The sequence below is a fragment of the Ascaphus truei genome, chromosome 18, assembly GCF_040206685.1.
Source record: "Ascaphus truei isolate aAscTru1 chromosome 18, aAscTru1.hap1, whole genome shotgun sequence".
NCBI lineage: Eukaryota > Metazoa > Chordata > Amphibia > Anura > Ascaphidae > Ascaphus > Ascaphus truei.
The window spans coordinates 23980580-24004430 of NC_134500.1; the positions used below are offsets into that span (position 1 = coordinate 23980580).

The 23851-nt window shown below is 43.2% G+C and overlaps 1 protein-coding gene across 5 annotated transcripts in view; it reads right to left on the reverse strand.

The window, feature by feature from the left end:
• OTUD7A (OTU deubiquitinase 7A) overlaps positions 1-23851 on the reverse strand; it is a 291540-nt gene that overhangs the window by 84478 nt on the left and 183211 nt on the right. For all 5 annotated transcript variants that reach the window (XM_075575886.1, XM_075575882.1, XM_075575883.1 and 2 more), the window contains 2 exons: positions 17026-17208; positions 9770-9988 (listed from right to left, as the gene is read on the reverse strand). In XM_075575886.1, the coding sequence (XP_075432001.1) occupies positions 9770-9988; positions 17026-17208 (402 nt within the window). The remainder of the gene's footprint in view (positions 1-9769; positions 9989-17025; positions 17209-23851) is intronic.

Sequence of the window (23851 nt, forward strand, 5' to 3'; positions counted from 1 at the left end):
TTGGATACAAGAGCTGAGAACTCTCCAACTGTATGGGCTTAATCTCGACAGATGTGGCTGCTTTTTTAATAAATGGTATACTCATTTTTATGTGTTTTAATATTTTCGTAGAATATCCAATACTTTCTCAAGGTTATGGTTGTATCCTAGTTGCCCTTTCCAGTGATGATAGTGATATATCAATATAGGTTTATTTCTTTCCATACATTAACACAGGGGGGTGCAAACGTTTTTCCCTGCGCCCCCCTGCCGTCGGTCACCACACCCCCACTTACCTCGGCTCCTGCGTCATGACGTCACGTTGCGTCACATGACCTCGCGGCGTTGCCATGGCGACGTGTGTGGAGCCATGGTAAGCAAGGGTATACAGAGGCCCTGCAGCTCCCCCGGCACTTAATTTAAGTGCCTTCAGGAAGAGCGCAGGGCCTCTGTACACCGCGCCCCCCCCCCCCCCCACAGGCAGTCTCGCGCCCCCCCTGGGGGTCGCGCCCCCCAGTTTGCTCGCTGCTGCATTAACAGATGCTAGAGACTTTCCAGTTTTTAGCATTTGTTTTCAAAATCTGGATTCATTACATTCCCTGTCATTTTCCAATTTCCTTTACTGTACTACCCACCCCCCCCTTCCCATATTTAATGTCTAGATAGTTACCTGTCCTCTGCACTTATGATACATTTTTGTTTTCATATGTATTTTTTCTACTAATGTGGTTCAGTGTAACATAAGTTAATAGAACGGTTGTATATATAATGCATCATGCACATGTATTTTGACAACCTTTATATGTGAAAGATCGGTAATCTATTTGTGGAGTCTGTTTTAAGACCTATTGAAGTAATGGGAGGCAGTGCATGCACTCAAAAAGAGGGTTAGAGAGAGGGGGTACTTAGCTGCCGGCAACCTGTGTCCAGGGAGATCCAAGGGTCCCGAAGATAGCCATGGAGAAAGGAGGCAGGCACAGGGACTTAACAGGAAAGAATTTAATGTGCCATTTATCCGACTTTTTGGCAGTACAATACTGCCTTTTACAAGGTGAGGACCTACTGAAACCATTTGACTGCTCACTGGAAGGTATCCCTTGATGAAGTGACTGTGATGTCACGATATCTGTAGGACGTATGCACGTGGTTCCCAATTTGGAGATTTGCTCCCAGGAACAAATAGAGGATCCCCACACTACCAAGACAAGTCAGTGTTGTCAGTGGGTTGGCGGGGAGCCTTACGACCGACCCTTCACAAGTCAATGTTTAAGCTGCTGATACGATTGCTTGGTGTTTCCATGGGAGTTCCCCTCACATCATGAGACTGATTGTTGGAGCAGTAGGACTACATGGGTGTTTGATTCAGCCGGCTTATTTACTCCCGAGTCTCTTGTCTACCATCAGCTCCTGTATTACGGAGCACATTATGGTTACAAAAGAGCGCTTTGTCTCCTACCCAGATAAGCATTCAGTACTCTTACATTTGAGTATTTTATCTTTTTGTGTGTGCTTGCTCTCATTCTAATAAATGTATTTCACGGTTAGACACTCCTCTGGTGAGCTTCTTTTCTAGACACTGCATTTTAATTGGAGGAAAGGAAGTTGTTTCCTCATAAGAGGCTGCACGACGATCCCTCACACAGCACCTGACATTTTGAGGATTTTGCATTCCTTTAAATATTTGATTGCTTTGCTCCTCTGATTTTGTACAGTACATCAATAGAGATTTTGGACTCTGTCTCACTCACATCTGGACTTTGTTACACTTTTCCCATTCCATAATTGTCACCATTTGTTTTCTGTTCACACTATCTTTACACTGTATTGTCAATTCTGTCACTGTTTGCACTGTATTACCGTAGGTGAGTTGAGCGCAGTTCGTTATTGTCTCTCACATAATGCTAGCATATATTAACCCTTTCTCTCAGAGGTACCTGCACTAGGATTGTGTAAGAGACATGTGGAGAGGTACGACCAGGGAGACAGTTTGGGGGGAAATAAAACAGTGGCATTTATTCAGCCCGTGCCTTTCAGTGATACAGTTAAAGTATATATGTGTGTGTGTGTGTGTGTGTGTGTGTGTGTGTGTGTGTGTGTGTGTGTGTGTGTGTGTGTGTGTGTGTGTGTGTGTGTGTGTGTGTAAAAAATTTGGATGCACAACGATATCAAAATAAGTAATTAAATACAGATAATTAAATGCTGCCTCAGAATTCCTAACCTCACACTCAGGTTAACATATATAACACAGACAGAATGAATAACGGGCGCAGATAAAAATATCAGTAATTAATAAAATAATACACAATGTGTCACGGAAGGTGTTCGGGGTAGTAACCAAGTCCCAATTTTCTTGGTCCTAAAGAGAATGAAAAAAGGGCCACAATAGTGAAGTATGAAATGGCAACTTTATATAGAAATAGCAAATTGGCTACTTACAACATTGCATTGATAGTCTAACAGCTAATTTATCTAAATATGTGGATGTACTCATTCAGAAATATGTGGGGGTACTCCCCTCTCATCTGAAGGATACTACTCACATGTTCAATTTACTCAAGGATACCCAGGGGAGGGAGGGATACATCTGGGTATCTTGTGACGTAGAGTCATTATACACTAATATTGTGCACAAAGAAGAGTTAAGAGCGATTGAGTATTATCTTCTGAAAGATATTAATATGACTCCTCAACAGAGGGAATTTATTTTAGATTGTGTTCATTTTATTTTGACACACAACTATTTTAGATTCCAAGAAGTGTTTTATTTGCAGAAAAGAGGAACCGCTATGGGCACAACCTTTGCCCCTAGCTACGCTAATTTAATGATGGGCTATTGGGAAAACTTTTATATATGGAATAATAACCCACATCTTTTAAAAATTTAATTTTACAAGCGATTTATTGATGATATTTTAATAATATGGGATGGTGATGTAAGCGAACTCATGGATTTTATTGAATATATTAATTTTTATCCTTTTAATTTGAAATTTACCCATGTGTATAGTCCAACTAGTATCACTTTTTTAGATCTAGTAATTTCAATTAATACTAGTAGTCAAATAGTAACCAAAACACACTATAAGGAAGTGGACTGTAACAAGTTCCTTAATGCAAGAAGTAATCACCACCCCAGGTTTGCGTTTAGTGGTAATCACCACGCAATATTGCGTTTAGTCAGTTTCTTAGATTAAGACATAACTGTACTGTTGAGGCGGATTTTCGTAGCCAATCCAAAGTATTAAAAGAGAAATTAATTAACAAAGGACACAACATTAATAATATTAATCAAGCGTTTAATAAGGCCCTCAAGATGGAAAGGGAAGTTACCCTAAAAGGAAGCAATAGAAATCAGACTAAAAACAAGGAGGAGGTTTTATTTATTACTCAATTCAACACTGCGTCGAGACAAATTAGTCAAATTATTAACAAACACTGGAATGTACTGCAGTGTGACCCCCTTTTAGCTAACACTGTATGTACTAAACCCAAAATTGTTTTTAGACGTGCCAATACCCTTAAAAATTCATTAACACCTTCTAGGCTCAAAAAACTGCCACATGTTGCAGATAACATTAATCTTAACCCCATTGTAGGCAACTGGCGCTGTGGAGGCCAATGCATTACGTGTCGTTTTATGTCCAATACAGCTATCTCTTTCACCTCACAAGATTCGGCCCATACTTTTCGTATTAAGAGTCACATTAATTGCAATACTACTTATGTAGTCTACATGTTAGAATGTAAATTTGGTTTAAAATATGTTGGGCGGACTAAACGTAGCCTCAAACAGAGGTTCCTAGAACATAGGGGTAATATTGTGAAGGGATTAATGACACATGGGGTGTCGAGACACTTTAAATTAAAACATAACCAAGACCCCCGTGGTCTTAAAGTTATGGGTATCGGACAAGTCAAGTTAGATGAAAGAGGTGGCGATAGACTCATGACTGAGGAGACACGAGACATTTTAGATCCACCAGTTGGGTACGATGACCCCTGGTGGATTAAATGAGGATATTGATTTAGTGGCCTTTTTATGAACCTATTTCTAGTACTGTATTATGTTTTTTATTTATCTGATTACAGGCATGATGTTATGCAAGGTTGCTATATTTGTACATTCATGCTATGTCCATGTTCATGTAGGTTTTAACTATAATTGTATGGTGCTGTTCACAAACAATTCTCACCAATAACAATTTTCCAAATTATGCATTTACAATATGTTGCATCTATTAATTATTACATTTTAACTATTATCTAATTGTGACATAATTGTAATCTTAATTATTAATACCAATTTAAATGTTCAGTTTGCTGACTAGACAACCAACTAAGTGTTTTTAAGTAACGATTTTAAATTACTAACCTAATTATTATTATATCAATTCTGAATGGTAGCTTATGTAGCATTCCTATGGGTGTTACTATATGCTTAGTTTGTCAATAGCACCATATATGAATTAATGTGAATTGCACAGCGATTGGTTTTTAGGGTAATATAGGCCTTATATAAATAATGTCCGTAGCCACTGAGACACAGCGCCCCTGACGAAGAGGAGAAGACTCCTAGAAACACGTAGGTCTGAGCTGTGTCTCTAGTGGCATTGAGTCTGCTACCCCTTGCAACAGCACTCGTAGCTAGCCGTATTCAGCCAACAGGAGCATTGGAAAGCTCCTAGCCAATCCCGAAGCGACGTGATCAGACGCACGACGGACTGACGTCACTACCCATGTGACGCGGATGCGGAAGTGGGATCGATCCGGCCGTGGAGAGAGGAGCATCGGAGCTGTCAGTGCAGACCGGGACAAAGAATCACTGCGTCGTTTGCTGAAGTGGGACTACACAGACAACTGTATTACTGTTATCGTGCGCACTTATGGCGGATGTCTGTAAGTGTTTTTAACTGTTTGGGATTGTGTCATTAAATTACAGGGTACACTATGTGTTTTGCGCTCTCTCCTTCTTCTGTTTTTCTGTAGTTTTGTTCGGGACCCAAGGGCTGGATCCAGTGAAGGGAGCAGCAACACTTACCTGCAATTGGAGATTAACATTGGACAGTTTTTTTAATATAATTTATATCTATTTTTTATTTTATTGGACATTTCTAATAAGGACTCCATTTTGATGCAATATATAGGTATCTGAGCGCTAGCTATTTCACTATAGGATTAGTTATTCTTCGGCAGGGATTTCACCTGGTGTTTTATAACCATTTTCTGTTGTGATTTTTTTTATACTTACAACATAGCTGATAAAATCAGGCAGTGTTTGTGTGTGTCACCTCACAGACAGGCAGTGTGTGTGTGTCACCTCACAGACAGGCAGTGTGTGTGTGTGTCACCTCACAGACAGGCAGTGTGTGTGTGTGTCACCTCACAGACAGGCAGTGTGTGTGTGTCACCTCACAGACAGTCAGTGTACAGATCAGCTGGCTCCCGCTCTGCTTGGAATCCTCCTTGCCTGGAGTTTTTAACTTCTGCAGTGCTGTTTTGCTCTGCTCGGTCGGGTGCTGTTGTGGTTACCTCTGCGCTGTTGGAATTCCCTGCCACAATCACGTGGCTATGACGTCAGACGGCAATGTCCACAGCAGTAACTGCGCGTTCGTAACACACTGACTATTGAACTATATAATGTTCTCTGGAGCCAAACATTTGATCCGTAAATAGATATAGCCTATAAAAGCATTACAATAAATGCACAGTAAAAGATGTATAGCCCTACGCATTTCGTTCCTAGCATGGGAACTTCATCAGGAGTATACACACACACACACAAAGAAACAGACAATTCATTTTTAGAGGCTAGGTCACATCCCCAGTCCCTATCTGCAGAGTTGGGAGGATAAGCCTCTAACCAACCTAAGACCCCAAAGTCCAAAAGTGGTACCTCAAAGCAGGTGGCCCTTCATGTCAGTTTCTGGGTCTGAGTCTGGATTGGTGTCCATTGAGGGGCCAGCCTCTGGCGGGTTCCCTGCACCCTAGAATAGAGGTCTGGTCCCTGGCGTCTTGATGTCAGCACACTTCTGTGTGCTCAAGACAATCATCTCCTTTGGCAGCACAGTTGTGACTGTGCTCAGGAGTCTCTCGCAGTTTCCAGCAGGAGGCTTTTTAACCTGTCTGATTAGCCATGTGGACACTGGTTAATTGACTTTGGCTGCAATTAACCAGCTCCATACTGGATTACTCAGACCACTAGAGGCTTTCTATTGAAGCCTCACTGAAACAGGGTTAAGTCCCTGTTACAGATTGCATTCTCTTTCATTGAAGAAAAATGCTGCAAACTTTTGATTGTAATCATTTATTTTTATTGCTGATCTGGATTCATTAATCTCACTCAAACACTCCCAGTCATATGCATTAGGTTAATCCAGATAAAGTGGAAAAAAAAAAAAAAAACCCTGTACACAGCCAGTGAATTCAGAGCCAAAACACCAATACATGAAATGCAGGTAGCAACTCTGATCCCAAGAACTCGCATAATGGATCTTTTAGCCATAACGAAGCAGAATAGATTGGTTGGTGTGTCGTAGAACCTGCATTTTCTTGCAACTATGTTTCTGCTTTTTATCACAGGACTTTTCCAATGTTATCTTGCATTTCCTTACTGGATTTTAGGTCACTAATTCCCCTAATTACGCAGTCGGATTTCTCTTTTAAACAGCGTTGGTTACAGTTTGTACTGTATGAGCACAGGAACTGTGTGCAGCTGCTTGAGAAGCCCATTAGTCTCACCAGATGTGTTTGGAATGGCTTACTGTGTCCATGGTTTTTTTTTTTAAACCAAAGTGTTTGCGTTCAAGTAGGACCCCCCCCCCCCACCCAAAGCCTGTTATGTTCTCAGTTATAATGAAACATGTCATTACTTACTTCCAATCACACTTGCAAGACACAGATAAGTATGAAACAAAGTTATTTATTTAACATAACAGTAGTTACATCTTGTCTACAGCGTTGTTTCTCTTAAAGGCACAGCACTTGCTTGTACTGTTTAAGGATAAACACAACGAAGCCTATATGAGTTAACTCATACAAGTAAAGTATCGTGTCCCCTGAACATGGCCTGCTCTTTAAGGGACCAATCCAAATAATATCATGCATGTGTTTTTTTTTTTTTGTTTGTTTTTAAATAAATCAGTGTTGTAGTATTAGATAATACTTAATAGCTTTTTGTTATTTTATAATTCAACCCTTAATGCCATTTTTAATGCGTTTTAATACACTGAGCATCCTTTGATTTCTATAGCAGGCTTTAGCCCACCTTTTGTTGCCAATATTACCAGCAGTTTGAGCTGCAAACTGTAACAATTGATAATGTTACCTTAGTAATATAAGAATACATTGTAGCTGCTGAGTTACACTGACTGACTGAAGGATTGATTTGAAACTAAAAGGCAGCCATTTAGTGAACCCTGGAAAACAGGATATTGCTGATCAATAACTGTTGAACCAATCGATCGTCAACTTAGGCGATTAGTTTTCAATAAAGGTAATTAAATGCGGCATATATTTTAAAAAAAAATTAAGATTTAAGATTGCCTCTTTAAAAAGCAAAATGTATTCTTTTTTAGTGTTACCGGCAAGAGCAAAGCAGAGGTACACCCCTTTCATATCTCTACCCCATCACACGCTCACTCCCTCCTCTGCCCCCTCCATGTCTCCCACTCTTCCCTCCCTCCTAGCCTCACACTTTCCTTATTATGAGTTTTTATGGCAAATCTCTGTTGACCAAGATTACCTAACCCTGGGATCCTACATGCTTACAGCTTGGCATCTCTGCTATGGAACACAACAACATACTGAAAACAAGGTTCAGAGACCCAACAGCAGTTTTAAAGGAAGATATAATATCGGAAGAGTTCAGCACCATCAAATACTGCTTTAGGCATGTCCTTCAGGCGGAAAAAAAAAGAGACTTTCAAATAGTAACTATCTTTAATTCTAGCAATTATGGAATCCATTCCTCTTCCCAGTGGTGTCTGCAAGGCTATTCATCATTTAGATATGTCCTTGAAATATAAAATGTAAAGCCATGCATGATGGAACAAGGAAACTGTGTAATCAAGCCAGGGCTGCACTGATAACCCAGTCCAGAGGCTCAGCTGAATCGGCTACAAAGTGGAGTGATCAGAATGCAAATTGAAGTCAGAAGGTTAATCTAACTAGGTCAGAAAAAAACCCCACCAGCATTTCCTAGACTAGATCTGCGTGGATCTTCAGTGGAATATTTTGTTCCCTGCAAGATTTAAGTAAAATGCAAACAATTATCGACAAAGGGTAACAGAAAGTGTAGCCCAGCCAAAAATAAAAAAGGAATAATTGTAGAATACACAGAAAAGTTATATTGGGCCAAGCTGGTATCTTTGATCACCGTGTGAATTTTACTTGCTATATACAGTATGCATTTTTTTATTCCATATTAAAACAAACTGGGGAAGTTGGATTTTACTTATGTAATCATTTTAAAGTAAGCCAAGATCAACATTTCAGGTAGTTAGAGGACATTTGACCATCGTGTGCTTGCCCTGCTGGCTTCTAAATGTAGTGTCTCCTATAGTAATTAAGTCCGGTTGTTTAATGTGGAAAGTTTTGACTTGCAATGTATTTTGTCCATTGATTTCAGAAATACAGAAGACCACCAGTTCCTAAAGATTCCCCCTTTTGACTTCAAATATTCTAACAGTGATCTATTAATTAGCCAACAAATGCTTTAAAGTATCGTGTGCAGACAAAGATCGTGTGCACACAAAAATACAACTGTGAAGCAACAAGAATGCAAGTTCCAGACTGTCCACTGTGGATTATACAGCAAAACAATTGAGATATTGAAAGGAGCAACAAACATAAGGGTAGTGATCTCTTCAAAGGTTATTTATTGACCAACATTTCTGTCCATAACTGCAACCCCCCTCCCCCCCCCCCCCCCCCCATACACAAAAAACAGCTGTACCATTGAGCAGCGCAGGGGTAAAAGGTGCAGTCTCTTATACCCTATTAACACTCAAAGCAATTAACTTGAACCCAGAAAGGATCAAACCAGGTGACAGAAAGAGAAATGACTTCAAGTAATTAAATGAGCCCTTTAATTATTGGGACACAATGCAATTGCTTAGTCTGTTTATGTAATCTACTAGTACCAACTCTGCATAACTTTACTAGCTCTATGTGTCTCTGTGATAGCTAGTTAGGGGCAAGCAATCCCAGCGTCACGGTTTGATGCATCCCGGACTAAATGTCTATATGCAGTAAGTAGACTAAAATAGGGCATATGTATCAAGGGTTGCACATAGCCATTACGAAGTTAAATCCAGCTAAGAGTCCATTTCATGCCGCATTACACGACGTCCGTGTATGAAGGTGCTTAGCATCAATTTTGCTTCGCCTGCAGCAGTTGGTGATTTGGGGAGTCGGAATAGATTATTAGGCCAGACGCTGCACAGTCAGCAACTTATTTCCATGAAATGTAGCAGAGTTTGCATTGTAAATGCTACGGTCTTTGTTATGTGAGTCAGTACCATGCGCAAGGTCTTAGGAACCATTAACCTTGGTAAATCAAGATGCCAGATTCTATGTGGGTTATACTAAATAAGAGACATGCACCTGGAATCTCTTTCATTTGTGGCCAGTTGAAATTGGCACAAAAGAAATGAAGGTGATCACAATCTCCTATTATTTCATCTACAAATCAGCAAACGCTTAATTGATAGTAGAAATTTCGGATAAAAAATAAATAACAGATTGGACACAAAAGTCTTTTTAAACCTCATTATGGAAGTAGTTTTCTCACCTGCCTGCTCCAAGGCCACCATTGTTGACTGCTCAATAAGATCCCGTTCAATGAAGCTTCTGAAGTCCTCGCTGTACACGCTGAGGTCTGGTAGTTGGAATGTGTAAATGGGCATCTCGAGGGGAAATGGCTCACTGCTGCATTCATTGGCCACGTGCAAACGAGCGAGGGACACAATGGCTGAACTTGCATGAGAAATTCCTCTGGAGAGTCTCTTTTCTAGGCAAGGAAACACAGGAAGAACAGAAGTGTGGGTGTGTGTCCCAGATACCACTGATGCAAGAAATGAATGGATTAAATCTACAACAATCAGAGAAATAGATATTCATGGCCATCCGTTCTGCTACAGCATTAATTACTCAGGCCTTCTAAGATTGTGAGATCTTTAACGCAGCATTCCCCCTACTCGCATTTAAGAATTAGCACAGGTGAGGGGGGGGGGTTCTTATGGAGCTTAACTGCACTATTCCCAACTCTGGGGACCCACTGGTTCGTGCAAAATGGACCTTTGTATTTGCTGCTTATGTTTTTTCCCATTTTGGAGAACCAAAATGATAACTGGGTGAGCCTCACTCCTACAGGAAGTTGTGATGTCATCAGGGCATGGACATTGCGGCTTCCTACTGAATGAGCCCGGCAGATATCTTCATTTCGTTTCCGTTCACCAGCAAATAAGAAAAAAGTAATCCTGGGAACGCGGATAACAGCCAGGATTAGCTCTAGAGCGCACCCTGTTCAGATCTTGAAAAAATATCACAATATGGGGGGGGGGGGGGGGGAGAGGGGAACTGCTACTCTAACCCCAATGACATACGATGTACGTCAAGAAAAGTACCACACATGGGGCATTTATGATGTAGAACATACGTACGTCACTGCCAGGTTTTTTTTTTAGGGGCTGTATGCGATCGATCGCGTACCCCACTGAAGAGGGGTACCTCTCTGTCACTTCCGGGTGTCCCCTCTGTTACAATGGGCACGACAGATGGAACAGAAACATCATGTGATGGCTCCGAAGAGCGGTCACATCATGCGGAAGAGGTGGCATCACGCGCTGTAACTTAAAGGGTTAAGATTGGGTCTCCAGTCTACTTACTGTAAATACTCATTTTAATTGGCCCTACATGACATGAAAGGCAAGAACTACTCAAAAATATTAACCCTTCAGAAGTAAGGGAACAAAGATTCACAGACAACTGTGATTTAACTCAGAATTACAGCCAAGATGATTTATTATTATAAGCTTTAGATTTATATTGGTCTATGTAACACAGCACAGACATATACATTAAAGTACACATTATCTAAAGGAACTAACATACTGATAACATCAGATTTAAAAGTAATTGATGTGGAACTACGTGCAGATACAGTATTGTCAGTCTTGCACAGTGTCATCGTGATATTGGGGTCCGGCTCTGTTGGAGTCTATTTTCCATAGAAACACAGGACTGTGTGTGTAGAGTAGAGATGGACAAGTTATTTGTCAATGTTGAATCTGACGCAAAAAATGTAATTTGACTATTCGTGAATTTGTCACAAAAAACAAACTATGTAATTCTGTCTTTAACCACCAAACTTTGCTTTGATTAAGTCAACTTCATTCAGAACCTGAAATATAGTTTTTGCTTGTGAGAACGGAAGAGACTTCTTTGCAAGAGTTCCAAGTTGCTTATATAACCACAAACACATCTTTATACAACATGTGGAGAGCCATGCACAAAAAGGAGAACACCTGAGATACCTGGGAAATATGATAATATAGGTCATTTAAACATACTTTGCATATCCAAATGAGCATATTTCTCAGATATCTCAGGTGTGCTCCTTTTTGTGCACCGGTGTCTCTCCACATGTCTAAAAAGGTGTGCTTGGGATTGTGGATAAGCAGCTTGGGACTCTAGCATGGTAGAGTCATGGTTCTATCCTCGTTGAAGTGAGTTTTAGTGGCCACAGGCGGAATTGCAATATTCCAACGAAATGTTCGTGGGGTGTGCAAAAAAATTGAAATATGTGGGCAGAAATTTGTGGACCGAATTAACATATTCGGCCATCTCTAGTCTAGAGTTAGAATGTGTGGACTGGATTAAAATCACATGACGATATGGAATTAGGCTTAAAGTACTGCAGATCTGTGACATTTTTATAATCACACCCCCCCCCCATAAAAATACATCACTGTTTAAAGAAAAAATTTAAACATTTTCAAAAATGATGCTTCTTTGAATCAAACCACAGTTACAAAACATTAATAGAACAAGCGACGCATACTAAAAATACACCTACTTTTTGTTACAAAAAGGCATATCCTCTCTTTAGTTCGGGATCACAAACTTAATTGTAAAATCTCCCACCTGTCGATTACTGCAACTTTAGGATCGCTGATATATATATATATATATAAATATATATATATATATATATATAAAAAAAAAAATATATATATATATATATATATATATATATATATATATACAGTGCTCGACAAACCCGGTCGCCAACTCGCCAGCTGCGATCGGATATTGGCTCGTGGCCAGTAACCTTTCCCCTGCTCTGCAAAAAAAAAAAATCCCCTGTTCGGAAAAAAAAAAATTGAAAAAAAAAAAATCGTAGCTGATTGGCTGTGACGTGAGATGGAGTTGCCAGGACTTCAAACCGCCCTTTCTGCATGGGTAAGTAATGGGGGGGGAGGGGTTGAGTGAGTGCGTTCGTGCGCATCTGCTGCTGCTCCTCCTCCTCCTCCTCCTCATATCCTGCTGTATAATTGTGTCAGCTCCTATAATTTACAATTTACTGATCCGGTCATGGAGGAGTTTGGACAGATGCTTCAGGTGGGGGGAATTTAATGCACTTTAAATATTTATATACTGTATACACTAATACATCCTTCCCCCTCTCTCCGGTGCTCCCGCTGCCCGCGCGGGTCTGAACATACTGTAAAAGCCGGGGTGTTTCCCTCCCCCCCCTCCGTTGTTCCCCTCCCCCCCTCCGTCCTCCGTTGTTCCCCTCCCCCCCCTCTGGTGTTCCCGCTGCCCGCGCGGGTCTGAATATACTGAGGTAGCCGGGGTGTTTCTTCCCCTCCCCTCCTGTGTTCCCGCTGCCCGCGCGGGTCTGAATATACTGAGGTAGCCGGGGTGTTTCTTCCCTCCCTTCCGGTGTTCCCGCTGCCCGCGCGGGTCTGAATATACTGAGGTAGCCGGGGTGTTACTTCCCCCCCTCCCCTCCTGTGTTCCCGCTGCCCGCGCGGGTCTGAATATACTGAGGTAGCCGGGGTGTTTCTTCCCTCCCCTCCGGTGTTCCCGCTGCCCGCGCGGGTCTGAATATACTGAGGTAGCCGGGGTGTTTCTTCCCCTCCCCTCCTGTGTTCCCGCTGCCCGCGCGGGCCTGAATATACTGAGGTAGCCGGGGTGTTTCTTCCCCTCCCCTCCTGTGTTCCCGCTGCCCGCGCGGGTCTGAATATACTGAGGTAGCCGGGGTGTTTCTTCCCCTCCCCTCCTGTGTTCCCGCTGCCCGCGCGGGTCTGAATATACTGAGGTAGCCGGGGTGTTTCTTCCCCTCCCCTCCTGTGTTCCCGCTGCCCGCGCGGGTCTGAACATACTGAGGTGGCCGGGGTGTTACTTCCCCCCCTCCCCTCCTGTGTTCCCGCTGCCCGCGCGGGTCTGAATATACTGAGGTAGCCGGGGTGTTTCTTCCCTCCCCTCCGGTGTTCCCGCTGCCTGCGCGGGCCTGAATATACTGAGGTAGCTGGGGTGTTTCTTCCCCTCCCCTCCTGTGTTCCCGCTGCCCGCGCGGGTCTGAACATACTGAGTTAGCCGGGGTGTTACTTCCCCCCCTACCCTCCTGTGTTCCCGCTGCCCGCGCGGGTCTGAAGATATTGCAGTTGCCGGTGATTCTCTCCCCTCGGTGCTCGCGCGGGGCGGGAGGAAGTAGTGTGTGTGTGGTGTGTGTGTGTATGAGAGAGAGATCGAGAGTGTGTGTGTATGGGAGAGAGAGATTGAGTGTGTGTGTGTGTATATGGGAGAGAGAGATTGTTTGTGTGTGTGTGTATGGGTATGAGAGAGAGATTGAGAGTGTGTGTGTGTGTGTGTGTGTGTGTTTGTGTGTGTGTATGGGAGAGAAAGAATGTGTGTGTGCAGGACACCAGAGGTAACCCCCTAGTCAGTCACCCCCCCTTCACCAGTCAGTCATCCCACCCCCCCACTCAGTCAGTCACCCCCCACCCAGTTACCCAGTCAGTCACCCCTCCTCCCCCCACACAGTCACCCCACCCCCCACCCAGTCAGTCAAAAGTCCCCCAGTCAGTCATAGTGTCAGTCATAACACCCCCCCACCCAGTCAGTCATCCCACCCCCCCCCCCCACATAGTCACCAAGTCAGTCATCTCACCCCCCCACCCAGTCACCAAGTCAGTCATCCCACCCCCCCACCCAGTCACCAAGTCAGTCATCCCACCCCCCCACCAAGTCAGTCATCCCACCCCCCCACCCAGTCACCAAGTCACTCTCTCTGCCTCACACTCTCGATCTGGATATCTTACTTACCCTATATATCTTAACTGCCCTATACTATACTAACATAACTTATACTGCTTTCTTCCAGATCTGACTCAAGCTTCACACGGGAGACATCGGAATCCCCCCTAACCCAGAAGACAGGTAGGGAACATCTCCCCTCCAATGTATAACATTGCGGGAATGAGGGTACCTGGGCATTGAGGGACTGCGGATCAGGTAAGATCCCAGGTGGGATTGCTGCTTTAGATTTGTGAAGCGGGGACGTCCAGACACTGGTTAATGGGTTCAGGAAACTAGTCATTCACATCTGGCTTTTTTTTCTAGATCCGACATTTATACACACACACATACACACACTCAATCTCTCTCACACACACACACACACACACACACACACACACACACACACACACACACACGTAACACACGTAACACACGTAACACACGTAACACACGTAACAAGGACCAATTGTAGTATAATGTAATACTATAAATAAACTTATGTCAAAAACGAATGTTCTTACTAGGAATTTATTCAATTCATTTTATTTATGTATTATTTTAAAAGCGGGGCGGGACTAGGGGCGGGACTAGGGGCGGAACTAGGTGGCGAGTAGATTTTTTGGTTCGGCGAGTAGATTTTTGGGTGATTTGTCAAGCACTGTATATATATATATATATATAAATATAAATATACAGCATACGAACCAATCCAAGGACCAGTAGAGAGACAGCAAACTGCACGGGGTTAATCCAAAAAAACTGTTTTCAAAACATAGACACACGTAAGCCGACGTTTCGGTCCCACATGGAGACCTTCCTCAGGGCCATGAGGAAGGTCTCCATGTGGGACCGAAACGTCGGCTTACGTGTGTCTATGTTTTGAATACAGTTTTTTTGGATTAACCCCGTGCAGTTTGCTGTCTTTTTACTGGTCCTTGGATTGGTTCGTATGCTGTGTGTTTCTCTATGGGACTAGCATCTGCTTTTTTGCTTCATTACAGTATGCTGACTGGCCTCTTGTGGGATATATATATAATTGGTTGCGGCCGTTTCAGCCGATACGCGGCTGAAACCTCTGCCACCACTTCTACAATAATGCAAGTTTTTAGTGCTTAGGGGGTTCGCTTTAGCGGTGTTAGTGCTTCTGGTAGGGTGTTAGCTTAAAGGGTTTTAGGGCACGGGGTAGCGTTAGTATTAGGGTTTAACATTAGGGTAAGGGTTAAAGTTAGGAACTGACTTTAGCAGCAAAGTGGCAACAGGTCACGGCAGCGGTGAGTTGCGTCTAAGTGCCAGTAGTCATTTGGTAGTGGCAACACAGCCATGACCAAAATGTCCTAGACCAGTTATATAGAAGCCTCTACCGTAGTGCTCCACAAACTTTTTCCATCAACCCTGCCACACCCCCCCAAACATTTTTTGGGATGGACCTTCTTAACTACACAGACCACAGTTTGGAGGTAAATGTATCCCAATCTCTCTCTGTAACCCAACCACTGAGTTTCTTTATGTGTATCTTCACCTATTGCAAAGTTCTGTCTATGGCGCTTATTCTGTAGGGTGTGATAGTGCAGATGTCGTGCTATTGCATGAAAAGCCCCATTGACTTTATGGGGATTTTCATGCGATAGCACAGATGATGTGCTATCCCACCTTACAGGATAAGGGCCTAAGCCTCTGACTCCCAGTCCCAAAAGTGTGCATATCCCTGTGTCTCTGTCCCAGGGGTGTGTATCCCAGTCTGTTTATCATGATCCTGGCGCAGACTGAACGATCCATCCACTAAAAAGAACATGAATGTTCTGCAAGACCCGACAGGGTCAGCCTTGTTCTATTATACTTGTGTACATTGTTAGCAGTGCTCCCGGGTAAAGGGACTCAATTTTTTACCGGAATACCCTTTTTACATATATTCAGGACCGGTACTGGAGGTATTACATAACTGATTGTGCTTTATTACAACTCCAGTACAGGCATACCCCACATTAACGTACGCAATGGGACCCGAGCATGTATGTAAAGCGAAAATGTACTTAAAGTGAAGCACTACCTTTTCCCCACTTATCGATGCATGTACTGTACTGCAATCGTCATATACGTGCATAACTGATGTAAATAAGGCATTTGTAAGAGGCTCTATAGTCTCCCCGCTTGCGCACACCTTCGGTACAGGTAGGGAGACGATATTGCTGTTCAGGACGTGCTGACTGGCGCATGCGTGAGCTGCCGTTTGCCTATTGGGCGATATGTACTTACTCGCGAGTGTACTTAAAGTGAGTGTACTTAAACCGGGGTATGTCTGTATATGTGATTAAATTGTACTGTGAAAGCAGCAATTTAGCCACCATACAGTACCTTAATTATCATTAGTATAGGAAATAAAATTATTTTTAAGAGACCTTCACATCTCAAATACTGGTCTTCTAGCTGTCGTGCTCACACAAGCGTGCTTGGAAAGTACAGACTTTGGATCGACAAAAAGCGATTCGAAATGTTCTCAAACCCTAGAGCTGCTGCTCCCCCATAGTTCATAACATTTCGCTGTCAGTCGACAGATTCCACTATTGTGAATGGGTTAACCCCCCCCCCCCCCTCCATGTTATCAACATTAACCCAATAAATGCACACAAACTCCCTTTAACTGGCTAACTTTCTGGGGGTTCAGTGGTCAGGAACAGTTATCTGTAGCGCTGCAATGTCCAGTGTGGCAGCATTTATTTTGTCCACAACACATCGTATTACCTTGGGCAATGTCCTCCGGTCTTTGGAGGCCTGGTTTCTCGATCTTGGTCACGTGTTGGGTGATGTCTCTTTCCTGCGGCTTGTAGTACTTCCCTTCATTAAATACCTGAGGCAAATTTGCAGTGTGCACCTGCCGAAGCTGTTCATAGTCACTTAGAGCTGCCGTTAGGTCCCAGTTTTTTCCTAAAAGTGCAACAGTTTCGACATCAGTCAACTACACAGTTAAGTTCAAATACCTGAACATACAGTAGGCATGAATGTATGTGCATGCAAGAGAGGCTTGCCACAGCAGTACCTAGAAGATCATTGGGGAGGCCTTCAATCAGCAGTGGATCAGCAAGGGCTGAAGACGATATAGCTATACATATACACACACACAAACACCCCACTAACCCCCCTCCCCCCCCACAGGATGAACAGGGTGTACACTGCTGATCAGTACCAAAACGGACGTAGTCAGCTACTGTATACAGTACACAAGGCACCAACGGGAGAGCGGTCGTTTTCAATCAGTGGCACATGAGAATGGGGTGAGGCTAGCATGCTATTTCCCCCACGCAAGCGTGTGCAATAATTTTGGCTACATCTGTAGTTAAAAATAAGAACTTTACAAATGAGACTTGCCACAATCTGCTTTTGCCTACGGGCGGTTAAACAACTGTTACCGCAATGGCAGATACAAATATTTTCAGCCTTACCAACAACTTAAAATAGTGCGCGATAAGGTTCTTCATTAATACGATTAATGTTCAGTAACAACCCAGGGATCAAGCAACAGCAGAGTGCACTTGGCTTAATAAAATACAGTATTTGTTGATTATTCCTAAAACATGGGCTGGCTGGCCTTCCCAAAGGAGAAGTTTGAAAACCACCGAGCCAGGCTTAAAAACAAACAGATAACTGCAGTTAACTATGCTGTATAGTAAGGAACATTGTATATGGTTAGAACACAAAAACACACAATAAATAAAGATAGTAACGTACTTATGCTGTACCACCTTCCAGGGGTTAGCCTTTCAACAAAACAAAACTGTAATAATACTGATGTAATCTTAAAGTTTCCCCTGAGCATAAACGACAGGTGTTATAACCAAAGAAAAAGCAATAATTTCATCACATCATTTCACCCTGGATAATGCTAGCAACCAGGGGACATCTCTATCAAATCACGCTGTCAAATCAAGTCAAAGATTGATCCTCACTAGTGCTCTTATTTAGAATGACAGCCCTCCGAGTTGTTTTCCCAGTTTAAGCAAATCCACAACTGTCCAATTCTCAAACCTGCAATACTGCAGCTTGGGTCTGACTTTTGAACACTAACTCGGACATACTGTAGTCCAAATCCAGTGTCTGGATTATATAGAATCAATCTCAAAGTGGCCATTCAGGTTGTTCCTGGAGGAAAACCCTCTATGGATGTCAAAAGCGCCTATTACAGCGGCTTCACAGGATGTATGTAGCACCCACAACTGTACATGACAATACAATACAGGGAACTATAGTACAATAAAAACAACAAATATGATCAGACAATAGGAGAGGAATTCCCTTCCTGGGAGAGTTTACAATCTAAGTGGTATGACAGGAAATGTACAGAGGTAGTAGGTGAGGGAATAAGTGCAGTACATGGCAGTGCTTGGCAGGGCTGTGGGTGTGTGACAGTAGCCATGCGTCTAGGCTATAGGAATGCTTCATTTAAGGGGGGATTTTTAAGGTTTGTCTTAAAGGTGGGGAGAGAGGGTGCTTGGCGTATACAGAGTGTGAGGGAGTCCCACAGGTAAGGGTCAGTGAGGAAAAAAGGTTTAATGGCGAGAGAGAGCAGTAGAGGTGAAACAGATGGAAATGAAGCAGTTTTAATAACAGCGCAGGAGACAAGCAGGTGGATTATGAGAGATCAAAGCTGATATGTAGGGAGGAGCAGATGAGTGGAGAGCCTTGATGGAGATCTTTGAATGTGATTCGAAATTTAATGGGAAGCCAGGAGAAGGATTTAAGGAGGAGATGAGTAGGGGCTGTTTTGGGAGAAAGTTAAATTATTCTAGCAGACGAATTTCGGATAGATTACAAAGGAGAAGGTTGTGTTGCAAGGAGGCCCGTTAGCAGTATGTTACAATAATCCAGACGGGAGAGGATAAGGGCATGCACTAGAATTTTAACAGTATAAACAATTTACCACTACAGAATCCGTCAAAATCCTTTTTATCAGATATACACACAGAAATTACATGGTCACGGGAGACCAGGTACTTTTTACACCATTTATATAATACCAGGATCATTGATTAGGCAAAACAAGATGGTAAAAACAAATTGTGATTTATTTAGGTAAACCCACGTACAACAAGAGATACACAAGAAACAGTTCAAAATACACTTCCTGAGGGTCTGGGGGAAAAATCTAGGCTTTCCTAGGTGCAGGGCGCCAGCTTGGGTGAGCTTACCCTGACCGGGATATACACCCGGTTCTCCTGGTCCTCTTTTCAGCTTCAATTCCCAGCAGCAACCGCTGCGTTCTAAAATGAGAACTTGGTCCTCTTGTCTTAGTCTCTGCGAGGCAAACTTGTCAGGCTTCAAAATGAAGCCGCTTGCTCCGTTATTTCGAACAGAGCAATTTTGAAAAGCATGCCCTAGCTTAATTGGCTCAAGTCACTGGTTGCGCACACGCGCTCTCTTGGTCAGCACCTTACATACACACCGCTGGGCTATCCCCAGAACGGAGGGGAAAGGAGCAGCCAATCAGAGAGTGGGAATCGCTCCCCGCCAGCCAATAGAAAGAGGCGCTCGTCCCTCGGCTGACGTCAGAGGAGAAGGCGTGACAAGCAGACTCGAAAAGCCGGGTGAGCGGTAAATATGATTTTAGCCATGGGGAGAAGACTCTATGGCTGCCTCTGCCCTGGCTAACTCATTGCCACCCACGGGGCCGGCTCCAACAAGTCTGGCAACTACAAAAGGTGTCCCCACAGGGTGCCCTTTGTAGTCCGGACCTGGCAATTCGCCCTTCCTCGCCCACCAAACGTTTTCACACCTCTGGACATCCTCTCTTCTTTGAACTACTGCACTGACACACTTTATTCGAGCAAATACCCAGTATGTACCTGGCAGATACCTGGAATGCGCCGCTCCTCACCTCTGACAAGCCCCGTTGCGTTTGCCTTCCCAGCCTGGGTTCATGCCTGGCTGACGGGCGGCTGATCTGTTAAATGATAATGATTAGGATTTATTAGGCTGCAATGCTTCGCATGTCTACCAGATGGCATAAATTCATGAATTGTAATGCAGTATATATATATATATATATATACTGTGCAATATTGCAGCCAGCGGGAATAAAATGCTTCAATCCCTGCCTTGAAAATAACCCAATGCACTCGGGCAGAAAACAGTCACAAACCTCAATACACCCGGGTATACCCGAATTCGTGGGACTAGCCGAGCTCGAATAAAGTGTGTCGCCAGTGTACGGACTCTACGCAGACTTGCTGGCACCTTAACTAGATGCCCTGGCAGACTGCATAGAGCCTTATAATAAATGTATCAAACATTGGAAAATATATTTTAATATATCGGGGACCTTGGGGAGACTCAAGACTCATGAAGTCCAGCTACTACTTTTCCCCTCTGCTGGGACTTAGAAGTGAGATATCGGGGCTCGAAAACCAGGAGTCTGGGGGACGCTGGACAGCCCCGGTGTAATTCTACTTGCGTACCGGCAAATCATGCCGGCTCGCCGAGTAGAATTAAGGTACTGCCGGTAACTCTGGCCCCCGAACTCCTGCAAACAAAATAACTGTATCCTTGCCCCAATACCCCACCTAAAACTTACACAGGGCAAGTTTCATGAGTCTGTAAACAATGGGGTTTACGAAGCAGAACCCAATTAATTTCAACTTTAGGGACCACCTTGCTCCGAAGGGGGTACCGGTATCTCCAACAAGTTTAAAGCTTCCGCAACACGTGGGCCAATAGGAAGCCGCACCGGATGACGTCACGGCTTCCTATTGGCCTGCAGAGCACGGTAGTTTTGAAAAGCGGCCATTACGTGAACGCCAGCTAGCGAGACGGATCCGCCACCAGCACCGCCTACGGATGTATTTCCTGAAGCAGGGATTCCCCGGAACTGAAATTATTGGGGTTCAGCTCCTGAGACCCCCCTGCTTCAATCTTGTGTTAAATAAAAAACAAAAAAACTTGGATTGCCGCTTTAATAATGTAGTGAGCTAAAGTTATCGGAATATCTGTTCTAACATTTTCCCCGACATTCTCAAAGCTAATTTTTTGTATTGTTATCACTCTTTGATAAAGCGCGCACATCGCGTGAAACGCGTCAGAGAGGGGGTCTCTCCCCTTGCCGTTTTAATGTGCCACAAATAAAGTATTTTTGTACCAGCAACAAGCAGTCCAGCTACTACTTTTCCCCTCTGCTGGTGCACCGTCTCTCATACCCTTTATTGTTATAATGCATACTGGAAAAATGCTTTTTACATTCATGCAATGTATTTAGTGCAACCACACTTTTTTTATTTTATCTTTCGGCGTAATGCAAATAGAATAAGGCGCTTGTCATATCTGGTGGTTAGAGCTTAAAAGGCAAGCTACACTCTATATACATTTAGCCTTGCAGGGATTAAAAATACATATGAACGTTTACTAATGGCAGCGACATGTTCAAGGGATTACATCTGGGTAACTGATGCATCTTTTCACTACCTCTGAGCCAAGTATTATTAAATCATTTCTTTTTTTGCTATTGGTTTGTAAACCTGGTGATTGAGCGGAGACTTGGAAGGGGTCTTTCCTTGGACTGTTGATTTTAACCTGATGTCCGTGTGTTAAACACAAGTTTGCACAGCCAGAGACCCCCACCCTCCCCTCCCAAAATCTTTACTGGCTAACTGATAAGAACAGGGTAGGCCACGGGTAAAAAAAAATCCCTGGACTGACAAACATCCCCATTACGAGACCTCTAGGAAATGCAATTTGTACTTCATTTCCAGAGAAACCAAAGCAGCAAAATCTTTACTTTGAGTTGGGAAGCCAATTAAAAAATAAATAAAAATTGTTTGAAAAAGCGTTTTTTTTTTTTTAATACTGGCTACGTGGGATTGCACTTTTAAAGCTAAAGAAGTGGGGAAAGAGGCATGTACTGTCCCAGACGAGCATAAGTCACAGGGATGATTAGTGAATCTCACTGCACGTCTACATGCCAGGGTCATGCATTGCACCAACCTATTAAAACCAAACATAATTACTGTAGGTTATGGCGATTAAAAAAAAGAAAGGACCAAACATCTGCATCCATCTTTCACTGGTCCCCCAAAGTGTCTTCACATGCCCCATTGCCTTATGCCAGGGGTGGCCAACTCCAGTGCCACCAACAGGTCAGGTTTAAGGATATCCCTGTTTCAGGCACAGGCGGCTCAATCAGTGGCTCAGCCATTGACGAGCCACCTGTGCTGAAGCGGAGATATCCTTAAAACCCGACCTGTTGGTGGCCCTTGAGGACTGGAGTTGGCCACCCCTCTCCTAGGTCATAAGAGCGGTTCAGCTGCAGGTCAGGATTGTGGGTAGAACACTTTGCATGTCAATTTTAGCTTCCATACTGTACCTGTGCTGTCAAAAGATGAAAGATGTCTGCCTCCTAACACTAGGGAGGAAAATAAAGGACATCTGTGCCGTTTCAGTCTAGATTTCCTTTGCACAGTGTACCTCCACTAGTGAAGTACATGTTTAAGATGTCATGGTAATATTTTAAAATGGGGGTATTGCCGGCTTTTAATGGCACGTATATTCCATCACACATCTTCATATAATCCATTTTTTTGACAGCCCTAGCCTATATTAGATGTCCATTAACACTACATTTTCAGTAACCTTCTTTGGTAGCACTTTGTCTATTCTTGGATTTGGTGACATAGAAAGAAAAATTAGCATTTGATCTGTGAAAAAAAAAAAAAACGTCTTTGTATCAAGAACATTTTTGTTGTTGTTAAATGTTGACATACCTTTATAAAATCACAAGCTGCTCTTATTTTAAATTAAAGTGCAATCCAGTCCAAAATTAACTGAGCCAAATACATCTGAAAAAGTCGCTAAAAAACAAAATGTACTCAATGTTAGTTTTTTTTTGGATGTACAGCTCATTATAACGCTGTGCTTGGGGTCCGAAGAATCACATCGCGCTATAAGCGGATCGCGTTAGAAATAATGTACAATTGTATGCATTGCACAATAAAGTATTTAAAATACCAATAATCGTGTTGTAAAGTATTCATACATACGAAAATTGGGAGCCACGCTTGCATAGCGCTATAAGCGGATCCGCGTTGTAACAGACCGCATTATAACAGGGTTGAGCTGTACTGTACAGTAAACTATTTCCTCTCCTCGTCTCATCCTCACGGTTGCCAGAGCAGTCACTTGAGAAGGACAACCATCATCAGACTGGAATTCAAGCTTCATCTGTGTTGACTGCCATGTTGTTCTATCCCAAGAAGCAGGGATAGACTCACACTTGGGAAGGTTCAAGGTTAAAGAGAGCAGATCGAGCTGCACCTTAAAATGAATCCGCCTTACCAATTAAAAAAATATATCAAATGTTTGATTCTGCCTGCATTTTCCACTAAACTCTTGTAGTGCCCCATGACGTTGGAGCAAGGTCATATTAAATGGCACCATGGGAGCCCTATAAAGTTATCCCCAACATCATGGATGGACTATTGTTTCTAGGGGCGATCACTACCTCCGCTCTCCGTGAGCGGAAATTATGATCGTAATGGAAAACACGGAGAACCTCGTCCTCCAGTCTTGGGCAGCCTGTGGTCATGTG